The sequence below is a fragment of the Ictidomys tridecemlineatus genome, chromosome 9 (genome assembly GCF_052094955.1).
Source record: "Ictidomys tridecemlineatus isolate mIctTri1 chromosome 9, mIctTri1.hap1, whole genome shotgun sequence".
NCBI lineage: Eukaryota > Metazoa > Chordata > Mammalia > Rodentia > Sciuridae > Ictidomys > Ictidomys tridecemlineatus.
The window spans coordinates 67,884,031-67,906,337 of NC_135485.1; the positions used below are offsets into that span (position 1 = coordinate 67,884,031).

At 40.4% G+C, this 22,307-nt stretch overlaps 1 protein-coding gene across 4 annotated transcripts in view; it reads left to right on the forward strand.

Annotated features, from left to right (window-relative positions):
- Nucleotides 1-22,307, forward strand: part of Aff1 (ALF transcription elongation factor 1) — a 188,850-nt gene that overhangs the window by 156,574 nt on the left and 9,969 nt on the right. For all 4 annotated transcript variants that reach the window (XM_005341933.5, XM_021721197.3, XM_021721199.3 and 1 more), the window contains 7 exons: nucleotides 150-306; nucleotides 5,779-6,711; nucleotides 16,339-16,445; nucleotides 17,381-17,627; nucleotides 18,296-18,387; nucleotides 18,604-18,664; nucleotides 21,827-21,963. In XM_005341933.5, the coding sequence (XP_005341990.1) occupies nucleotides 150-306; nucleotides 5,779-6,711; nucleotides 16,339-16,445; nucleotides 17,381-17,627; nucleotides 18,296-18,387; nucleotides 18,604-18,664; nucleotides 21,827-21,963 (1,734 nt within the window). The remainder of the gene's footprint in view (nucleotides 1-149; nucleotides 307-5,778; nucleotides 6,712-16,338; nucleotides 16,446-17,380; nucleotides 17,628-18,295; nucleotides 18,388-18,603; nucleotides 18,665-21,826; nucleotides 21,964-22,307) is intronic.

Genomic DNA, 22,307 nt, shown 5'->3' on the forward strand with positions numbered 1-22,307 from the left:
TTTTCAGACCACTGTGGGCCCCTCTCTCAGCTGAGTGATTAGATAATACTGAGGCCCTTCCCAATAGCAGAAAAATGGGCAGGGGGTAAAGAGGGAAGAAATTCGACTTGCATGGTGCCTTCTAATTTTATCCTTTGGTTGCTTTGCAGTGCTCCACAGTCGCTTCCAGAACCAGTGGCATCAGCACATTCCAGTAGTGCAGAGTCCGAGAGCACCAGTGACTCAGACAGCTCCTCAGACTCGGAGAGTGAGAGCAGTTCAAGTGACAGCGAGGAGAATGAGCCCCTAGAAACCCCAGCTCCTGAGGTACCGTGACCCCTCAAGAAGGCCATCCAAGATGGCAGTGTTCTGTCTTTTAGAGCTGGAGTCAGTGTGGCACTGACCCGACATGGAGCAGTTCTGCCCCATGGGCAATGCTTTCCTGCTCCTCTGCCATGTAGAACCATCTGTTTCTGTTTACGTACTTCTTACCAAATACTTGGCAATGGAGGTTTGGGAGAGATGTTTTCTCTCGCCTGGTTAAAATGATACGTTCTTCTCTGTCATTGCTAGTGTTGTTTTTAAGAGCAGCTCATTAAGAATGTTTGCACACCATTTTATTTTCCCTCCTTTTGAGAAGGAAACTTGTTTTCAGTAGGCTGCTGTTTTAATATTAATGAGAATTCTTTTTGAAATTTCAGGAATGCCTGAATTAAGGAAAGCAAAAGGAGACCTCCTGATTTAGCAAAGGGCAGGAACGTAGAAATAAGTCATCAGTTCTATTTTTGAATCACTAAAAGCCATGCATTAAATTGATGGCAAAGTGATTTTGCCAGGGCTCTGGTTCTTGTTCCCTTCTGCCCCATAAAAAACAGATAACTGTGTGTGCTTGTCACCTACCCTCAGGAGATACTGTAAAGGTGAACAAACTGATGAGACTGAAAATCTCAAGCACTAAATTTATCTAGAGGATTAATGTTATGTACTAGACGGTTGAGTATAAGAAATTGTTAGTAGCAACTAACAAGGTTGCCAAAAACCTTCAAACCTTGGGTAGGAGTGTAAAAATTATGCCGAAGAAAGGTAGTAATGAAAAGGGAAAGACATACTTACTTTTGGTGAATAAGACCAGCCCACATAGAGAAAACTGTCTGCATATTTAAGGTGAAAATACCAGGAAATGAGACTTTCTGATTAGAAAAGTTAAAAATTTTCTATATTCATCTCTTCTGCTTAGATGAGAGGTAGTTCTGTTACAGCATTAACCAAATACAACTAGAGATCATATAGTGAGATGTAAACATGGCTTGTCTGAGGTCAAGGGAGGCTAAGAAAATAACAGGGTGGCATTTTTTGTTAAATGTTAATCTTTGGCCCAGAATAAATGCTCAGGTTTTTTTTTTTTGTTTTTTTTTTTTTGGAGTGCATGAAAGTGGATCAGCATTAATTGCACTTAAAACACCTTTCAGATTTCAGAAACTTCTCTGTGTTTCTAGGGCTCTTTGTTTTCTTGTGTGATAATAATTGCTATTGAAATAATTTTCTATGCCTCCAAGAAAAGGATGCTGAATATGCTATGTAGACAGATAGTGTGATGTTCATTGTTAATAAGATCTTTGCTGTATGTTTCATTTCAGTAAGAAAAATTTGTATGCTTGTTAGATTATTGATATAAAGAAGATAATTCAATTAAATGAAATCAAAATAGTACAGCTTTGGTTGGATAATTGAAACTTAAAAATAAGATTTGATCTGGTGTTTCTACTATTGAGATGTGTGTCTCAGTACTCAAGAAGCTATTGGAATTATGTTAATTGAAATTTCTTAGCTGAAGAATAAGTGCTCCATCCTGCTTCATGTACATATATATATGAAATATAAATATAAATATATATACATATGTGTGTGTGTGTATATATATATATATTTAGTTGTAGTTGTCAATACCTTTATTTTATTTATTTATTTTTTATGTGGTACTGAGGATTGAACCTGGGGCCTCTCACGTGCTAGGCAAGTGCTCTACTACTAAGCCACAATCTCAGCCCTTCTGCTTCATTTTTTAAAATCACTTTACTAATAGACTTGTATTTGTACATATGTATTGATATGCAAATCCAGGCTTGTGGAGAGTTTGTATGTTATGTACTAAGTTCCATCTTCCCATGAATGTTTTCTAGGTTTACCTTTAATTTTCACTAAGGTATTTAACTCCTTTTTTTTCCCTTTTGTAAACAAATTCCTGTTTTAGTTGAAGGTAATGAGAATTCCATAATCAGCAATAGATACTAGTTTTACTTTCTCATCCACTTCTATTTTTAAAGCTGGAAAACTTGGTAGTTTTGGCTCCATTTTCATTCATTTCATATGACGAAATAGTTCCAGTGATTTAGGAGATCTGGAGCATTGCATGCATGCCAGTGGGTCGCTGCTGAACTTGGGAACCAGCCACTGTGGATTCCATTTCAGTATCTGCTTTATACTGGGAATCAAAATGCAAATCTCAAGTTTTCAGAATATGTAGGACACATTGCCTTTCTGCTACTTAAGAAAAATTCAGAAAACATGATTCCATCTGGGTTATTCAGGAATCTACTTCATTTCTTACTCTGTTCATTGTCTAGTCCCTTGGTAGTAAAGGACTTTGTGTTGATTGCCTCCTGCACTCTTGAAGCTTTGTCATAAGATGATTTAACTCTTCCCACCTCCATCAACTCTGTAAGGTTAGCAGTTTTTGTTTTGGCTACAAAGAAGTAGTGGCACTGAAATGCAGACCTATAGTCATTTAACTCTAAAATGTGATTCCTACGCCCCTTAGTGTGCCGGTTTTTTTCTTCTTCTTTGCTATACCTACATTTATTGTAACTCTGCTGTGTCAGTTGAGAGTACCGTGAATTCCATGTCAGCCATAGATAACTTTCTCTTCCTTTTGAAATTTATTATATTTTCATGTTTTTTCTTTTAAATTTTGTGCATATATTCTCCATACCTATGAACTTATTATTTAAAAGGTAGGTATATATTGCACTTAACTCAAAACCTTTTATTCAGAACCACAATTCATTCTGAAATACACTAATTGACAATTTAAGAGGTTAGGAGAAATAAAAGGACATGTGACCAGACATTTATTAAAACACCTAAAATTTAATCATGTACGTTTTTCCTACTTCCAGTATACAGTCTTTGGGTTGTACCAGCACTTGGTGTACAGAAGGGAAATGAGGAAAGTCAGAGAAATAAAAGCCTTGCTCCTACCTGGCACTTATCTACTTAAAAATTATTTTACACCTATTTTTAAAATCAATCCCTTATGCAAACTTTTTCCTCTTCCCGGTAACCAAATAATATATCTGACCTTAAAGGGATCTTGTATCCATTTTATAACTTCATATTAAATACACAAAACAATTTGCTCCTTTCTTTCCCTGTGTCTGGGCATACTAACTCAGTTTTGCCACGAAAATGGGCCATAGGCTTCACTTCTGGACATTGAGGACTGCAGTGGAAGTCAATGTGTTATTTTGGTAACCAGGACATTCCTTTAGGGACTACCAAGGTATCTAAATACTGCCCTATTTGGGGGTTGGGGGAACAGACGTGCCTTACATCAGGAACGATGTTCCTTTGGGTTCACACATAAATACTCTTTTAAGGAGCATGTCAGTGATTGGCTGCAGTTATAAACAAAGCTTGTGGTGAGATAGCTCTCCTGAGGAATGATGGGCAGGGTTCTGTACCTGATGCTATTGGCATGTGCTATATCTTATTGCCTTGTCTGGTCAGTTAACCACTAGAGCTATTACACTCCCAGGTCTTTGCAGGAAATCATGCTTGACAAGTTGGTGTTGTGCTGATATTTTCTTTACCCTTAACAATCATCTTGCTCTGTTAGAATATTGATTACAAATTTAGATTTACATGTGACAAAATGCCTTGCATGTTACAGTGGTTTTCTTCTTCCCTTTCTCCCTACCCTGAAATTCAAAGGAGAGGATAGATATAAAGTTGATGGAATTATAGGAAGCTGTCAAGGAGATATGTGATCATAAGCCTCAGTACTGTACTGGGGGAGCAGACAGAGAGGAATTTATGCAGTCATCTTTCTGTCCAAAGTATAATCCTAACTAGTTTCTTAAAATTTATTTTAGTTTTATTCTATTACACACACACTAAACCCAAACTATCTAACATTTCCCTGGCCAAAAGCCATTATATTATATTCATAATTTTGCATTGTTAGATTTACATGTTTTTGCAGAGTTGAATTATTTAGTACATTTTACTTGGAAAATTGGCAATCATTCCCTTAAAAATCTTCCATGTTGGGGCTGGGAGTGTAGCTCAGTGGTAGAGCACGTAGTATTTAGGAAGCCTTGGGCTTGATCCCCAGCATTGCAAAACAAAAGTTCCTCCACCTACCGGAGTGTTCTCCCTTATCTATAATCCAGTAAGGCAAATCCTATGTGGACTGTCTTTCCACTTCCTGGTGCTTTGTATACACGATTTAGTTATTCATATAAATCATCTGAGAGAATGGATCTTAAGAAAAACATGTAACAAGCCTGTGATATATGGCCCTTTATCATTGCTCACTCTATTGGATGTGATATGTTTTTATATGATATAAAACTTCATATGCCTAGGAATACTCAAATATTTTATGTGTATATTCCTGTATCTAAGACACACAGAATTGGAAAGTGGAAATGCAAGAATCTTTTATTATTCTGTTAAGATCTTATAGTCTAGGTAGAAAGATGTGGTGGTAAGCATCAATAGTTAATTCAGCCACAGTGGTTTTAATTAAAATTACTTAGGAACTTCTGCTGATTTGCCAAATCAATTGTATAGGCAATCAGTATAACCTCATTGCTCTTACCTGTGTCTTAGAAATACTGGTGCTATTTTAGTCCAGGTTACCTCAAACAAGAGACTTAATGTCTAACTTTTAAGAAACCTAGGTCAGAGGTTTGGCTAATGTAACTTCACTTGATTATTTTTATTAAAGTATAAAATTTAAAAACAGTATGTATCTGTGATACATTGATAGCTTTATTGCATGTAATTTTTTTATTTAAAAAATTTTTTATTAGTTGTAATGGACACAATACCTTTATTTTGTTTATCTTTTTGTGGTATCGGGGATCCAACCTAGTGCCTCACGTATGCTAAGCAGGTGCTCTACCATTGAGTTACAATCCCGCCCTTAAATATTTGTTTTTTAAGTAAATAAGAAAAATGTTGAAGAAAAGTCATTTTCAGTTGAAAAGCATGCCAAAACAAAATATGTATGTATGTATGTATTTATTTTTTAAAAGTGGAAAGCATGCCAAAGAAAGGATAAAGCATGACTCTCGTGGGTAATCACTTAACTCAGTTCATGCATTAGCTGCCTTCTAGAAATTCTTTACAAAGGGAGTCTTTTTATTCCTCGTTCTATTTTTTATTCTCTCATAGAGTAGCCTCCGAGTCAAGACCTGTCAGTTCTCTTTAAATTATAGCATAATTCCCATTGGAACCAAAGATTTATGTTACAAAGATTTCTCAGCAGTTGTCAATAACCTATTAGTCAATATCTACCATAACAAAATCCCCAAATCACAAAAATATTGAAGATTTTTTAAGATTTGTTATAGAGTCCAACTTACAATTTGAGAAGGATAAATAGAATCTAAATTCTTAGACTTGGAATGATTGCCTCTCCTGGGATAGACCTGTTTAATTGGGTGACTATCACAAAAGAGTAGTTTGTCATCAATGGTCAGCTAACACTTTTCTTTATTTCCTTATTTTCAGCCTGAACCTCCAACAACAAACAAATGGCAGTTGGACAACTGGCTGACCAAAGTCAGTCAGCCTGTGGTGCCTGCCGAGGCCCTGGGGAACACAGAGCTGCCCCGTCGGCGCCAGGAAAGCAAGGGTGGCAGCGAGAGCACCGCAAATCAGGAGCATTCTGAGTCCAAAGATCCTCCCCCGAAGAGCTCCAGCAAAGTCCCCCGGGTCCCTTCTGAAGGCCCCCACCCTGGAAAGAGAACCTGTCAGAAGTCCCCTGCACAACAGGAACCCCCACCTAGGCAAACTGTTGGAACCAAACAACCCAAAAAACCTGTCAAGGCCTCCGCCCAGGCAGATTCTCGGGCCAGCTTGCAGGTGGAAAGTGAGCCAGGACTTCTTCCCTATGGCTCAAAGGACCAGACCTCCAAAGATAAGCCCAAGGTGAAGACGAAAGGCAGGCCCCGGGCTGGGGGCAGCAGAGAGCCCAAGCCTGCAGTGCCGGTCCCCAGTGAGAAGAAGAAGCACAAGAGCTCCCCCGCACCCCCCTCCAAGGCGCTCTCAGGCCCAGAACCCACGAAGGACACTGTGGGAGACAGGAGCCCTGAGCACTTTGCTCTTGTCCCCCTGACTCAGAGCCAGGGCCCGCCCCATAGTGGTGGTGGTGGCAGGACTAGCGGCTGCAGGCAAGCAGTGGTGGTCCAGGAGGACAGCCGCAAAGACAGACTCCCATTGCCTTTGAGAGACACCAAGTTGCTCTCACCGCTCAGGGACACTCCCACCCCACAGAGCTTGATGGTGAAGATAACCCTAGATCTTCTCACTCGGATTCCCCAGCCACCAGGGAGGGGAAGCTGCCCAAAGAAACCGGAAGATAAACAGCTGCCTGTAGGGAAGAAGCAGGACTCTGAGAAGAGAAGCTCAGACAACTCCAGCAAGTTGGCCAAAAAGAGAAAGGTGAGTAAGGGAGACAGGCCTCCTGTGACACTGTGGGGTGGCCCTGGTGCAGGGCTGGGGCCTGGGGAAACTTTAGGGCTCTCAGTTAACACTGGGGTTTTACCACTTGGCCCATTAGATTTTGGCCTAGAAATTAAGATCTTACATAAATTGAAAGGTTAATCAGTATTCTGAATTACTGAAATAACTGCTCTGTACAAGTTTTATTCTTATAGGATGAAGTTTTTAATACCAACATTACATCCATAGTTTGTTTATCTCCTGACTCCTCACTAGAGCTGTTAAATGTATGATCAGGATATCTCGTTGAGTAACATAGGTTTCTGGGTACATTGCAAAGTACTAGACATCTTTCTTTTTTTTTAATATTTATTTTTCAGTTTTCAGTGGACACAACATCTTTGTTTTATTTTATGTGGTGCTGAGGATCGAACCCAGTGCCCCGCGCATGCCAGGCGAGCGCGTTACCGCTTGAGCCACATCCCCAGCCCACTCCCCGCCCCTTTTATTTTTTTAGTGGTGCTGGAGATTGAACCCAGGGCCTTGTGCATGCGAGGCAAGCACTTTGCTAACTGAGCTGTATCCCCAGTCCCCTATTGGACATCTTTCATTATGATTTTTGGAAATTTCGTTTGACACAGTAAAGGAAAGGAGGAAATCCCTGCATTATTTGAGACCCTCTTACTTGGACACACCACTGTTTGGGTAGTTGTCCTTTCTTCACTTTTAGTTACTGAGCTCTGGACCTATTTATTATTTGCTTCTTTGAGTTGATGAAAGATGAGCGCTTTCCCAGTGGTGTTCCCCACACCAGCCTGCTCGGGATCCCAAGACAAAGGCGCAAGAAGGGCCAGCTCTCTCCTGCTGAGAAGGAATAACATTTTTAACACTCTTATAAGCACATGAAAAATGTCTTACTCAGCTGTGGAACTTGAGCTAAGAATAACAGAGGGGGAAAAAAATCATGAAGCCTGCTGTCATGTCTGAGATCCGACTGATTAATCCACTAGCTAAAAATAAAACACAACTTTAACAAACAGCAAAGGGCAACTGTTATCTCTAGAACCTGCTTGCATGGGACGTGAGAGTGTGCACTGCTACCACTGCATTAGCTACAGGTCAAGTGAGCTGGCATCAGGTGCTCATTGGTGGTGCTGTTTCAGTTAGAATAGAGCATATTTTCATGCCAAAATGCTTCCAGAATGTTAAAAAATGTGTGTGTGTGTGTGTGTGTGTGCACGCGCGCATGTGTATACATGTGCAAGGTGTAAAACTTTCAGAAGGAAATTGTCATGGACCTGCTTAGGAAAAAAGGTGCTTTCATCTAATGTCCTTGAGAAAGACTCATGCACTCATTTACCTCCTCTTCCAGGGAAGTCTTTCATCTCCTGTGCCCTCTGGCTACTGTGGTTTTGTACGGTCTCTAACCCGTTGCATTTGCTGGAGTGAGGAGAAGCATTCACCTCCATAGCGCTGACTCACTAAGTGGAAATGTTAGATATTGGAGGTTCTCTCACAATTCTTACCTTTCTCCATTACCCAGTGCAAATCTAGAAGCATTGCTTGTGACTCCAGAAAAACTTCAAACTCTCCCTGTTGGCTATCAGACCTGTGCCCTCAGGTTTTGGCTGAGCTCCTCTAGGGCAGCTCATTTATCTTTCTATTTAGAGCATAGAGAAGTAATGATCCCTCATTTTAATCGAGTGCATGATTTCTTTAAAGCTCTGGCAAGCAGCTGAGAGATCTGGCCTGGAACAGTCTGTCTGTCTTAGTTATTGACAGGGTGGAGGTCTGACCCCTTGGTTCCCAACCCTGGCTACATTACAGTCACCTGGGAAGACCTTGGCAATGATGGCAACTGATATTTTTGAAATTCCTTAGGTAATCCTAACGCCTAGCAGGGCTTGGAACTACTAGAGCAGTGCTTGACCGCAGTGCGTCAGATCATGCAGACTACCTCTGTGGGCTGAGAAATTCATCAGGTGTGCTGCATTTAGACAGCTCAGATCTGGGCAGCTGGGAACTTGCCTGAAGTATGTCATTAGTTAGTGACTAACTTAGGCGCTCTCAGATGAATAAGTATAATCAACCCTATACTTATCTCCTGAGCATGTGTCCTTTGTTGTTTTGTTTTACTTCCTGCTGGGCTGGGTTATATGTGGGAGGTATTGGACATGTTATATTCATATCCCGTCCTTCCTTGTGTGGGACTGGCTGTCCCCTTCTCCAGTACCCTGTTTGTTCAGTGCTTCCTGAATCCAGCCCTGCAGAGCACAGGGATTCCAGGAGGCAGCTTGGCATGGGGGCCTGGATCCTATGGGAGAGGAAAGGCTGTCTGCCTTTTTAACGCTTGGGTATTTCCCCCTAAATATGGATTGTGGAGACTTTTTTTTTTCATTTTAAGTGTGAACACTTTGAAAAGCTCTCTGAAGATATAGTCAGAGCCACTGAAGAATATGCCCGATCCTTCACATAAGTAGAATTTACAGCTTTTCTTTGAAGGCCCATTAGAGCCTATTTCTCTTCTGGAGCAAAATTTAGCAAATATCTCCTGAGGGTTCACAGGTTCTTATAACTATTTTAGACTTAAGCACATATAAAGGTCATAAAGAGTAGATGGTAGGGGCTGGGGATATAGGTCAGTGGCAGAGCATTTGCCTAGTATTTGTAAGGCCCTGGGTTTGCTCCCCAGCACTACCAAAATGACCCCCACCAAAAAAAGTTAATAATGGTTAACAGCTATGATGAAGCCATCAAATGTGGCACTTGTGAAAAGGTACCCCCTTTTCTGTCTACTTTAAAGGGGAGGGTAAGGAATCATTCTTGAGGAAACATGAAGAAATTTTGAGGGAGAATAGGTATGAACTCCTTACAAAACTGTTGAGTCTTATCAATCTGATTGCACTTTAGAATTTAAAATAGCACCTGTTATTTTATACAATTCTTTATTTTTTCAATTTGTTCTAATAAGTTATACATGACAGTAGAATGCATTTTGACACATTGTACACAAATGGAGCACAACTTCTCATTCCTCTGGATATACATGGTGCAGTCACAGGAGTGGTGCAATCATCCATGTATATAGGATAATAATGTGGGTCTCGTTCTACCATCCTTCCCATCCCAACAGCCCCACCCTTCTCCTCACTCCCCTTGCACAATCCAAAGTTCCTTCAGTCTTCCCTACCCCTAATTATGGATAGCATCTGCTTATCAGCCTTTGGTTTGGGATTGGCTTATTTCACTTGGTATGATAGTCTCTAGTTCTATCTGTTTACCTGTAAATTACATAATTTCATTCTTCTTTAAGGCTGAATAATATTCCATTGTATATACATACCACATTTTTTTTTTAACGTATGTGTGTGGTGCTGGGGATTGAACCCAGGGCCTTGTGCATGCTAGGCAAACACTCTACCAACTGAACTATAACCCCAGCCCATATCACATTTTCTTTATCCATTCATCTGCTGAAGGGTATCTAGGTTGGTTTCATAGTTTTTAGCTATTGTGAATTGAGCTGCTATCAATATTGACGCGGCTGCATCATTGTAGAATGACAACTTTAAGTCCTTTGAGTAAAAACGAAGGAGTGGGATAACCAGGTCAAATGGTGGTTCCATTCTAAGTTTTCTGAGGAATCTCTGTACTACTTTCCATAGTGGTTGCACCAGTTTGCAGTCCCACAAGCAATGTATGAGTGTGCCTTTTCCCCCACATCCTCACCAATACTTATTGTTGCTTATATTCTTGATAGCTGCCATTCTGACTGGAGTGAGATGAAATCTTAGCGTAGTTTTGATTTGCATTTCTCTAATTGCTAGAGATGATGAACATTTTTTGGTATGTTTGTTGATTGGTCATATTTTTTTTCTTCTGTGAAGTGTCTGTTCAGTTCCTTAGCCCATTTATTGATTGGGTTGTTTGGCATTTTTGATGTTAAGTTTTTTGAGTTCTTTATATATCCTGGATATTAGTGCTCTCTCTGAGATGTGTGTGGTCGATTTTTCACCCATTTTGTAGGCTCTCTTCACATTATTGATTTTTCCTTTGCTGAGAAGAAGCTCTTATTCTTAAGCCAAGTTCACATTTTCCAGATTTGGAAGAAAAATTGGAGTTTAGAATCATGGTATGATACACACTCAGTCCAGTGCAATTGGAATGTACCTACAGATGTACCTAACAGGCATGGAGTTATTGTGTAAACCCTGCTGGGTGCTAGGCATGTGTGTAGCTAATACTTCTTTACACCCAGTCATCTTATAGGTGGATAACCTGTCTTCAGTCATTTAGACAAATAACTGAACAAGGGATACATTTATAAATAAATGCTTTACTAACTAAGAAACTTTAACATTAGGTGGGGGAGTGCAGAATTTCAGTGATATTTAATAGTGTTTTACACAGTGGGGAAGGTAAGTTGTATGTGGTAGGAAAAAGCATGTTTCTATTGCTTGAGATGATTGATTCTTTATTTCCCTTCCGTTCAAAATCTGTATTTTCTTGGCTTGTTTCTCCTCAGATTTTAATCCTTAAAATCAAGGGGTTTGAAAGCTCATCCTTTATAATTTTCTGAAGTGGCTTATAGCCATCTCTTCATGCCTGTCAGTTATTCTAAGAGCATCACACCCATAGGCCTGTGCAAGCTGAGGCTGTTTCTAGACATTCCAGTGCCTTTGTGTGTGTGTGTCCTCACCAAGGAGGAAGAGTGATGGATTTTCCTTTTCTGCAGCATTTGCTCAGTGAACATGACCTGTCTTCTCATTAAGTCCCTTCCCATGTTCTTGGTGTGAACTGGCCTGGCTAGCCCCGTGTCTTTCTCGATTAAATCCCCTTCAGAGGGAATTGCCTGACTTTTCCAGAGTATTGTCTGCTTCTCCACTTTTCCTCTGCTTCATGTGCTACCAAGCTCATTTGCTTTTCTTTGGGAGAATATAGAATATAGTAGAGTCTTGGACTTGGTTGAAAGAACCTAGCAGTCCTCATTAAGGCCGCCCCCTTTTGTATGTGTTTGGTACTGGAGTTTAACCCAGGGTTCTCTACCACTGAGCTACATCCCCAGCCCTTTTAAATTTTTATTTTGAGACAGGATCTTGCCAAATTGCTGATTGCATCTAACTTGCAATCCTCTTGCCCCAGCCTCCTGAGTATGTGGCGTACGGGTGTGTGCCACTATGCTCTGCAGGCTGCTACCTTTTCATAGATGAGATCTAGAAAGGTGCTAACATCACTTGGCTTCTGAGTAAAAACGGGTCTGGAGCTCAGGTTTGCTGCCACCTCCCAATCCTGTGAGTTTTTCTCTTTTCCCTCACAAATTTTTGTATCCACATGTTGCTGGAGATGCTTGAGAGAGGTACAAGATCAGAGTTCAAGACCCATGTATTGACTGCAGCCATTAGGATTAATAGGACAGTTACGATATCGTCCCAGTTTAAGCCATTGCTCCCACCACTGCCACCCTGAGGCCCACGTATACTCTTGTCACCATTTCAGCTTCCCTTTTAGATACTCCTTTCTACCCCTGTCACAGCCAGGCTGTATCTTTCCAACCAGAATCTCTGTGGCCTCAAATAAGTGCTGGTCCTGGAAAAAGTCACCTTCGTTTCCCATTGCTACCTGCAAGTGCCTACATGACAAACCAGGTGCTGGGCAGGCACCTGGCTGCCCTGGAGGCGTTCTCTTACAGAAACCAACTTGGCCAAGCACAGCCCCATCTCTTCCTTTTATGGTCTCAGTTCTTGCCCTTTAGCTCTGTTCTGTAGGTGGAGCAGCACTTGGCAGATCACCCAAGACGGCCTGACCCAACAGGTTAGGGAAAGCAAACAAGTGAGTTAGGACCCGATTGGCAGCCAACAGTCTCCTCTGTGGTAGGTGCCGGCACCCTTGAGATACTTACCCTAATGGAACAAGAATTTCTGAATCTCAGGCCTTTGACTGGTGTCCCTGAAATAGAGGCAACCTGGGGATAAAACCATCGGGCAAAGACATTTCATTTTTTCATGCTCATTCAAAGAGCATGTGTTACTGCCTTCTGATTTTTCACGAGACTGCTTGACCCAGAAGAATCTAAAGAATACCATGCCTCCTATCTTTCTGCAGTACTTGGAATTTTGAAATTCAAGTCTTAATTTCCTAATACTCAGTATTGCCTGGCCCCACTTTAATGATTCTTCTCCCAGTCTATTCACTTGATTTCACTATGAGGCCCCCTTCCAGGACCTTCACAAATGCTGAGTGCCTGCTCTGAGGAAGCCTCTGACTGTTCCAGACAGAGAAGAACAAAATTCCAAGTGCATAGTGTACAAGGAAACACTAACCTCAAACCCGCAGACGTGAACTCAATAGTTATGCAGAATCAATAGGATTGCTTTATTTACTTAAGTGGCTCCTTCTACTAGCTTCTGGAGTATTCTCTGCATCTGAGTTGTTAAATATCAATTTAAAGCATATTATTTCCATAAATCGCTAAATGTTAGCATTGTTAAATGCCAGCACTGAAGTTAGTGTCTGGTGATTTGTTTGTTGGCTCTTCTTTTGAGACTTCAAATGGCACAAGCAGAGTTTGTGGGAATTAACTCACCGTGAATCTTATTTTCATGTGTGGTTTATAAGGTCTGCCACTTTTGTTTATAATAATAACTAACATGTCCTAAGCAGCACAAAAACATACAAACAAAAATTAGCTCTCATTTCACCTCTGGACTCCAGTGTTTTCTTGAAGAGGAAACTACTTTATGGATGGTTTATGTTAGTTTTGTCTTGGAGACCTGTGTTATGTCATTAACTAACAGGAAATGACTTTCTCGTGTGTGTGTGTGTGTGTGTGTGTGTGTGTGTGTGTGTGTGTGTGTGTGTGTTTTACTATCTCATGTTCTCATGTGCAAGTTAATATTCATCTAGATATTTTAGCAAATTCTGACTTTCCCCCAAAATAATTTTCCCATTTTCTTGCAATGCTTGCTAGGCCAGGTATGCCGCACAGAATCTAAAATTTAAGATAATTCCCTGACCCCTTTGGTGACAGTGAACCTGGGTGCAATTAGGTGCTTAATTGACAGAGGGGTTTCCACAACCTGCAGCAGGATTCTGTTTTAACCCTGTTGGTGATTCTTTTTCTCTTAACCATGGTTTGCCATCTCTGAAGTGCTACCACTGTAAATTGTTGAACAGGCGTTTGTGTGTTTACAGAGCTTGTCACAGTGTCCCTGCAGGCTTCTCCTGGCCTCTGCCAGTGCCTTTGACTTCTGAACTTTGTACCCGCTGGTGCTCACAGAACAAACAGCCATGTACTACTTCCTGTGGCATTTCAGTCATGGGTTTAGGCCTTGCTTACATACCTCATATAGCACTCATCTCCTTATTAGAACCCACAAGATACATTTCCCCCATTTTCCCATAGTGAATGGTTACATTTCTGCTGATTTATTTGTATCTTATCCCTATAGTTCCTTCTTTGTTTGGCTAATTAGAAATTCAGAACCCAATTTATAGCAAACTATGTTTGCTATAGAAATATAGTGTGAACCACATATTAATCTTAAATTTCTTTTTTTAAATAAAAAATGAAAAAAGAAAGCTAATGGCAATAATTTCAATAATTTTACTTGATACAAGATATCTCAAACTTCCATCAACCTGAAAACTGTTAAATTCTCTCTTGGCATCATGTCTTCAGAGTCACTTCTCATTTCAGACCAGCCACGTTCAAGTGCAGGCGCTCCCTATGGGCTTACCGCCCAGCCTGCTGGCAGGAGCCTGCAGGGCTGTGAGAACTGATGGCCCTCAGAGAGTATGCACCTTCCCTTGGCTTTAATTCCTCTCCTCCACCCATATTTTCCCTTTATTTAATGTTTTTACTTCTGCACACAAGACTAAAAACAAGTATCTTTGTAAGCCACCATGAATGAATCTATTTTGAAACAAAACAGTACATAAGTGAATAAAAGGGTTTTTCCAGAAGATTCTACTTAGGGCTGGTTGGAAGTACACACAACTAAAGGCACATGTGTTGGCAGAGGGGAGGGATTTTTATTTTTTGTTCTTTTGAGCAGGGCCGGGCTGTTTATTAATGTCTGGGTAGACCTTGAGCCTAAACATCTTAATTTATTAATTTTTCTTGGAGAAGTTCAGGGAAAAAGGCAGACACAGTGGTGAAAAACCAGTACCATCCACCGTCAGTTAATTTGAAGAATGTTGTTCTCCTTTAAGGCCTAAGAGGATTTGGGATTGGTTGAGGATTGTCCTAGATTGACTGGTGGTGACCCAGATTTCTAACTCCGTGAACCCAGCTGGGGAGTCCAGTTCTCATTGTGTAGCAGAGTTCATTGAAGGACTCCTACTCATCACATCACTGCCACTCGCTGGAAAGAGCATGGACTCCTCCTTTAGCCAGTCCAGTGGCAAAGAGACCACTGTGAAGTCCTTATGTTAGACTTCTCGTAGGTAACATAGTTGTTCATGGTCACAAGTAGCACATGAGAACGTGGAGAAGGCGTCATGGTTGGCTCTGAAGACTTGTTCTTCTGATGATTAACCGTATTTAGCACTTTAGTTGTAAAATGAGTGCTTTTGAATTACTTAAATCCTATAGTTAGGTTCCCTTTATTTCCATATTCCCACTAAAGTCATATTTGTAGTCCTTCATTTTTTAATCAGAATTTTTTGGGAAGATACAAATGTGTAATTTGGGGTGGAGGATAGCAAGATAAAGACAATATTAGGGATGGTGAGAGAATGGAGAGGGAAAAGACAGAATCCCCCAGTCACTATTTTTATTTTGTGAAATATCTGTATAATTCTTTCTGTGAGACATGTAGAGGATTTTATAGCCAATTTCTTTTTCAGCATTTCTCTGTTCTTCATTAGGAGTAGATTTTCAATATTCCACTCTGAATTTTATACATACAATAAGTTGGTGGATGTAAGTGAATGGTTCTTTTGAAAGAAGTGGGAGGGGCTTCATAAAATCATCCCTGTGTTGCTTGATGTGAATATGGCATGTTTTATTGATTCTTTACCTTTTTTTTTTTTTTTGGCACTACAGCCTCATGCATGCTAATTATTGAGTCTTTCAATATTTCGAAAAACATCAATGATGTGTTGAAGTCTGTTCTTGTTGTCATGCATTATTTTAGACTTTACCTACCTTTTTTTTTTTTTTTTGGTACCAGGGATTGAACTCAGGGGGGCTTAATCACTGAGCCACATCCCTGATCCTTTTTTATATTTTATTTAGAGACAGGGTCTTGCTGAATTGCTTAGGCCTTGCTAAGTTGCTGAGGCTGGCTTTGAACTCAAAATCCTTTTGCTTCAGGGCAAAAGCCACCAGGATCATAGGAGGTGTGTATCACTGTGCCCAGCAGATATCACCCCTTTCTGTGGTATTGGGAATAGTCTCTTTTGTGCAAAGTCTGTTTCAATACAATCCTCATCAAATTTAGATAATGTATCCTCTCTGCTCTCACCCATCACACGTGACCTTTTAAGTTCTAATGGGATTACTTTACGCAGATGTCTCCACAACTTGAATTATTCTCTTTGTTGCTTCTGTATTCTCTTTTCTGTTTTATTGGTACAATTAACATTTGTGACGTTTTGCCTTGCTTGTTATATTTCCATTAATAGATCGAAACAGAAAGAGACTATGATAACAAAAAAATCAGACTGGAGAAAGAAGCCAAATCACAGTCCTCTTCATCCTCATCCTCCCACAAAGAATCTTCTAAAACAAAGTGAGTATGGAGATCCGATTGGGAACAGCCTAAAAAGGTGACGAACTCTTCTTGAGTCTTAGAAAGGCAAAAAAAAAAAAAAAAAAAAAAAAGTTTTCTGTGGTAGAACCAGTGGATTAATGAACTCATTCTGGCTATTTTGATGATGATGTGTTCCTCTCATCATGTGGGAATTGACAATTCAGCAGCAAATTTAGATTTAGCAGGAGCATTTTCAGTAAGGGAAGTTTTCTAAATATATGGAATTGTGTTTTCTAAAGGGAAGTAAGAAAGGTGCTATTACTTTCCCTACTTTTCAGGGTGAGCAGTGGAGGCACAGAGGGAAAACAGTTCGCTTAAAGTCACAGAATTTCTTCTGGGTGCTATAGCCAGCATTTAGACACCACGGGGAGCCTAGGTTCAGTGTTCTTTCTTTTAGAGATGAGTAAGAATCTGAAGGCCAACCAGCCTCTGTCACTAGGGAGACAGATGAGAATGGTAGTGCTAAGAAGGTGAATAAATAAAAAAGTAACTGAGATTCACTGATTTATTCAAGAAATTGCCTCACAGTGACTTGGCCAAAACAGATATAGAGTGCCATGATTGGGAGCCCACGGGGAGGTGGGAGAGGGAGAAGAAGGTGGCAGGCGTGGAGGCAGCCGTAGGGTTTGCCCTTCTGTTGGCCAGGGCAGGCCATAGGCTAGGGAGCCACTGAGAGGGAGGAACATCTGGGGTAAGTTAGGACCATTGTCATGATCGGCAAGCTAAGTGAAAAGTTATACAGCTTTATAGATTTCTCAAGGCATGAAAAGTCCCTTAAATTTTCTACAACATGATTTCATGCTCAGTAGCCTTGCAGCTTTTCATGCCAGCAGCCATTTTATCCTTTAAAATGAAACTAAGCTGTGTGATTTGTGTTCTGCCTCAGTTTAGTTTTGTGTGATGTTTCACTCCAGGACACCTAGGCCCTCCTCAGAGCCCACAAAAAAGGAAATGCTTCCCCCTCCACCTGTGTCGTCCTCATCCTCGTCCTCCCAAAAACCAGCCAAGCCAGCACACAAGAGGTCAAGGCAGGAAGCAGACATTTGTGGCCACGACCCTCCCAAAAGTGCCAGTAGTACCAAGAGCAACCATAAAGACCCTTCCGTTTCAAAGCACAGAAAAGTACAGGGGAAAGGCTCTGGAAGCTCCGCTGAACACAAAGTAAGTAGGGAAGGTAGTAATTATGCAAAATGGGATGTATTGGTGTGTCTGTAAGTTCTCAAAGTAAGTTTCTAATGATGGAACTTCAGAGCTGTGCCTCTGTTTTAATATGGCAATGATAAGTTCTCTTTAGAGTCATAATTTTGGGAGGGGGAATAATAGGTAATTAATATTAAATGTTAAGGTCAATTTGTTGTTAGTAATTCAAAGGCAGAAAATTCAATAGGTTTTTGTACTAATTCTTTACCAGATATTTTGCAGCAAAAAAAAAAAATGGTTACCCCAGTTCTTCCTTTGACTATTTGATCACAAATGTTTTGATTATTGGTTATAATGGGAAAAAATTAACAGCTTTCTCAAACATTACTTCTTCCTATTAATCTGGTCCCTATGTGTTTGTATTGACTAAGAGAAAATGTTCTCTTTGGCTCTGTGAATGACCTGTTCTTTGGGACTTACTTAACATTGTTTTGAGTTTACAACCAGAACCTAAAAGCTTCAGTTGCATCTGCAGCTGGGAAAGTGTGTGGCCCAGTTCACTTGTGCAGTGATTGACTTAAAATTTCTTTTTCAAACTACTGTTTTGGGATGCTTAAGAGGGATGTTCCTTTAGGACGTTGATCTTAGGGTTATAGTATAATTTGTGTCTGATTTTTTTTTTTTTTAAGGGATCTTCTGGAGACGCTGCAAATCCTTTTCCAGTGCCTTTTTTGCCAAATGGTAACTCTAAACCAGGGAAGCCTCAAGTGAAGTTTGACAAGTAAGAGCTGGGGTGCTTTCTTATTTTTTTTTTTCTCCTGGTTTCCCTCTCCTCTGCTTCTTCCCTTTCTCTTTACCTCTTGTCCTTCATTATTTACCTCATCCTCTTCCCTTTCTCCTCCTATCTTCTATCATCTCTCAGTTTTAAGTTACGTTACGCTCATCTAGTAATTTTAGGTTCCTGTGACCATCTCTGCTTTTTCCTCCTCTTTTTCAGACAGCAAGCTGATTTTCACATGAGGGAGGCCAAAAAGTTGAAGTGCAAAGCAGAGTCAATGGTCAGTCTTGGCTTTTATTCCCTTCGTTGAATGGTTTTTTTTATTATTAAAAAAAAAAGAAGAAGAAAGAAGAAGGAGGAGAAGAAATGAAGCCAGGCATGGTGGGCTTTAATTCCAGCTAATTAGGAGACTAAGGCAAGAGGGTTGCAAGTTCTAGGCCATCCTGGGCAACTTGGTGAGATCCTGTCTCAAAAAATGTCAAGAGGTGGGGATGCATGTTCAGTGGTAGAGAACCCAAGTTCAATCCCCAGAACCGGAATTGGGTGGGGGATGCTATAGTGTTTATGGTCTCTCTTCTACTACATTCTACATCATTAAACGTGTGCATGGGGCATTTTGGGGTGGGAGTCACCAGGAGAAAGAAGTATATGGTCTTGCTATTGGTCATAATACAATCAGAAGAACCAGGATTTTAATGACCAAAGGATAGGGAGTTCAGTGGGATTATTTTCTTTGGTTCTGTTGATTCAGTATGATCATGGGCCAATTTACACATACTTAGTCATAAGTAGTTTATCTAAATGAGTGAAAGTTGATCTACTTGGTGGTGATTTAATATATGAGTGAGTTTTTTTGTCCCATTGAGTCAATTCTTTGGATGTGAAAAATGAGTTCGGCTTTTGAAAGTCAGTCAATTTGTGCCCACCCTGACAGTTGACAAGGTGAGGAAGCCTGTTTGCATTCCAAAATTACCTAAAATCCCTGCAAGACTGACCTGAAGGAATATTTGACCAAGGCCAGTAGATGAAAATTTGAGATAAAGGTGATGATTGTACTGTTGATAAACATGCTTGAAGATGTGAACTCTCTTTACTAATTGGCCTATGGATTTTCTGGAAGGTGGTGGTTTGATGTTAATGATATATGTAACTAAGTATGCTTTTACATCTTTACTGCAATATAATGAGATCATGTTTGCCATTTGTCATATTTAAACACCTAAGACTCTATGGCTTTTATTTATTGAGCTTGTCCCCCAAACCTAAACCAAACTGCATGTGGCAGAGTCCACAGGGATCTGAATCTGGCCACTCTGCAGGAGTCATTCAGACCTTGGCTTGGTGCTCTCACCCTAGGCTGCAGATGGGCATCCATTCTCCTGCTCTCTAGAGGGGAAACAACTGAGACCTTTTAGCAGGTCCCATTGCTAAAGGGTCCCATGCTGGATGCCATGAGGGAGCTCAGGACAAGATGCTCTGTCCCTATCCTACAGCACCCTGTGTCAGGATGACCTGAGTCAGACCATGGCTGCACCACACAATGGTGCTCTTTCAGCTGCCTCCTTACAGGAACTGTATGGCTCTTGTGAGTTTTGTAAAAGAGTAAATATTTAGCACTATTATCCAGTTATCTGAAACCTATCGTGACATTGGACATGTTCCACACTAGATTCCCTCATTCAAACAGTATTCCAGGTATTTGCTTGAATCCATACATAGGCATATCTTCTCTCTACAAAAGGCAGCCATACAACCCAGTGTTCCAGGACAGTCCTGCATATCCCATTGCAGTAATTATACCCATTTTGCTCTCAAAGTCTGCCAGTTTGGACAATAACCTGTCTGGTCACCTTTTTCATAATATTCTGTCTTAATGGCATAATATCTCAAAGATGTGCACTTGGCATCCAGAGAGCTAAGAAGTGCTCAGCCGAGTGCAGGGGAGTGTATTTCATCTTTGCATGCACTTATCTTGTTGAGTAGGGAAATCAGAGCTGCACTGCTGTTGCCCTGTTTGGGGAGAGTGACCACAGGGATAATGCTTCTTAGCCTTGCAAAGTACTTGAGGAAGTGGATATTCCCTAATCAGCTTGTTAGCTGACAATTTCGTTTGCTTCTGCCCTAAGGCCAATATTAATTTCAGAAATTCCATGAAATAGATGGTTTTACGTAAGATAATTTTGAGAATTAGATTCCCATCAGCAAAGCAAATGAATGTGTCCTATCCTGATCATTGAGGCATACTAATTTGACTTCTATTTTTTTTTTTTTTTTTTTTGGTCACTTATCTTCTGAGCCTTGGCTCTCTAGGAAAGAAATTTTGAAGCTAAGTTATTTTTAAAAGTTAAAATTTTTTAGAGCACTAAGATTGAGTGTTCTGAAGTATATGTCTGCATATAAACGTCTACGCATCTGTCACATGAAGTCATGTTTCATATGCATGTCTGTGTAGCAACTCCATTTGTTCCACTGCTGGTTAGATACAGAACAGTATGTGCCCTGAAGGAAGCAACAGCAGTGCACTAAGGGGAAGAGCTGTAGGAACAGCTCTTGCCTGTGGTGTGTAGCAGCAGCCAGTAAATTAAATAACACTCCTAAGCTACTGATAGGTCACTGCCCTCATGTATTGCTATTTTAATTCTTTTTTAACATATCAAATTGAGAGCATTGGGGAAAACTACAGACTTGCAATTGTTAGCTGCTCTCAGTGTGTGGTGTGTATGCCACAGGTAGAGAAAAAGTGAGTTGCTTATTCCAGTGTCATTAGTTGAATTGGCTGTATGCCACTCAGTGAGAAGAGCTTTAGGTGACAAAATATATATTTACTTTTAAGATGGCCACAAGTATCTAATTTCATTTATATTTCTAATTTCTCTAATCCCTCAAAGGAACTTTGAAATTTTGTCCCTATTATCTCAGTACTTAATGTCCCTGATGCCTTGTACTAAATCTAGGTGCCAAAAGAGATTAATCTGTTGGGCTTTAAAATGCTTGAAGATTATTGTTAGGGATTATGTCTAAAATACTCCTAATCTATGATAAATGTATTCTACTTCAGGTAAACCTCAACATCTACCAAAGAAACTTGTGTCTGCCTTACTTTAGATGTGTAGAATAACCTATTTCTCAAGAAAGTTATGTAATGAATAATTTTGTGTTAATAACAAGGAGTCTTGGTTTGTGTGCTTCCAGAAGGTTGTGAGAGAATAGTCTTAATACAGATTTGTTTTCTTATTTCTAATGAATTTTTCCATAAAAAGAGAAATTTTTTGGTTGGTTAGAGCTGACAGGCTTTAGTTATTTATCACTTTTAGTTGGTTTATTTTCATACTTTTTTTTTTTCTGATGATTAAACCAAGACAGTGGAGGAAAGTTAAAGAATGTGGGAAAGGAACTAAATAAAGCCTGTCTCGGGCCTAACAGTGGCTGTGTTCTTCTACAGACGGACAAGGTTGGAAAGGCCTTCAAGTACTTGGAAGCCATCCTGTCCTTTATCGAGTGTGGGATTGCCATGGAGTCTGAGAGTCCGGCCTCCAAGTCGGCTTATTCAGTGTACTCAGAAACTGTAGATCTCATTAAGTAAGTGCCAAGTCACTTTGCTGTTCTCTCAAGTACTTCTCTTTCCTCACCTTTATTGCTTTAATCTTTCAACCTTAGCGTGAATACAGCTACAGTACAGGGGAGCCTTCAGGTCATGGGAGCTGGGGCTGCAGCTCAGTGTTAGAGCACTTGTTTGGCATGCGAGCCCTGGGCTCCATCCCAGCACTGCCAAAAAGGTAAAACAATAAGAAGGTATTGGTTCAAGAACTGAATTAAATTGTGTTCTAACTGAAGTACTAGCACAGAATTACTGAATCTAGCCATATCACTTTGCCAAGTGCACTGAGAAATGCTACACCTTGCAGGGACAGGGTGGTTTTTCC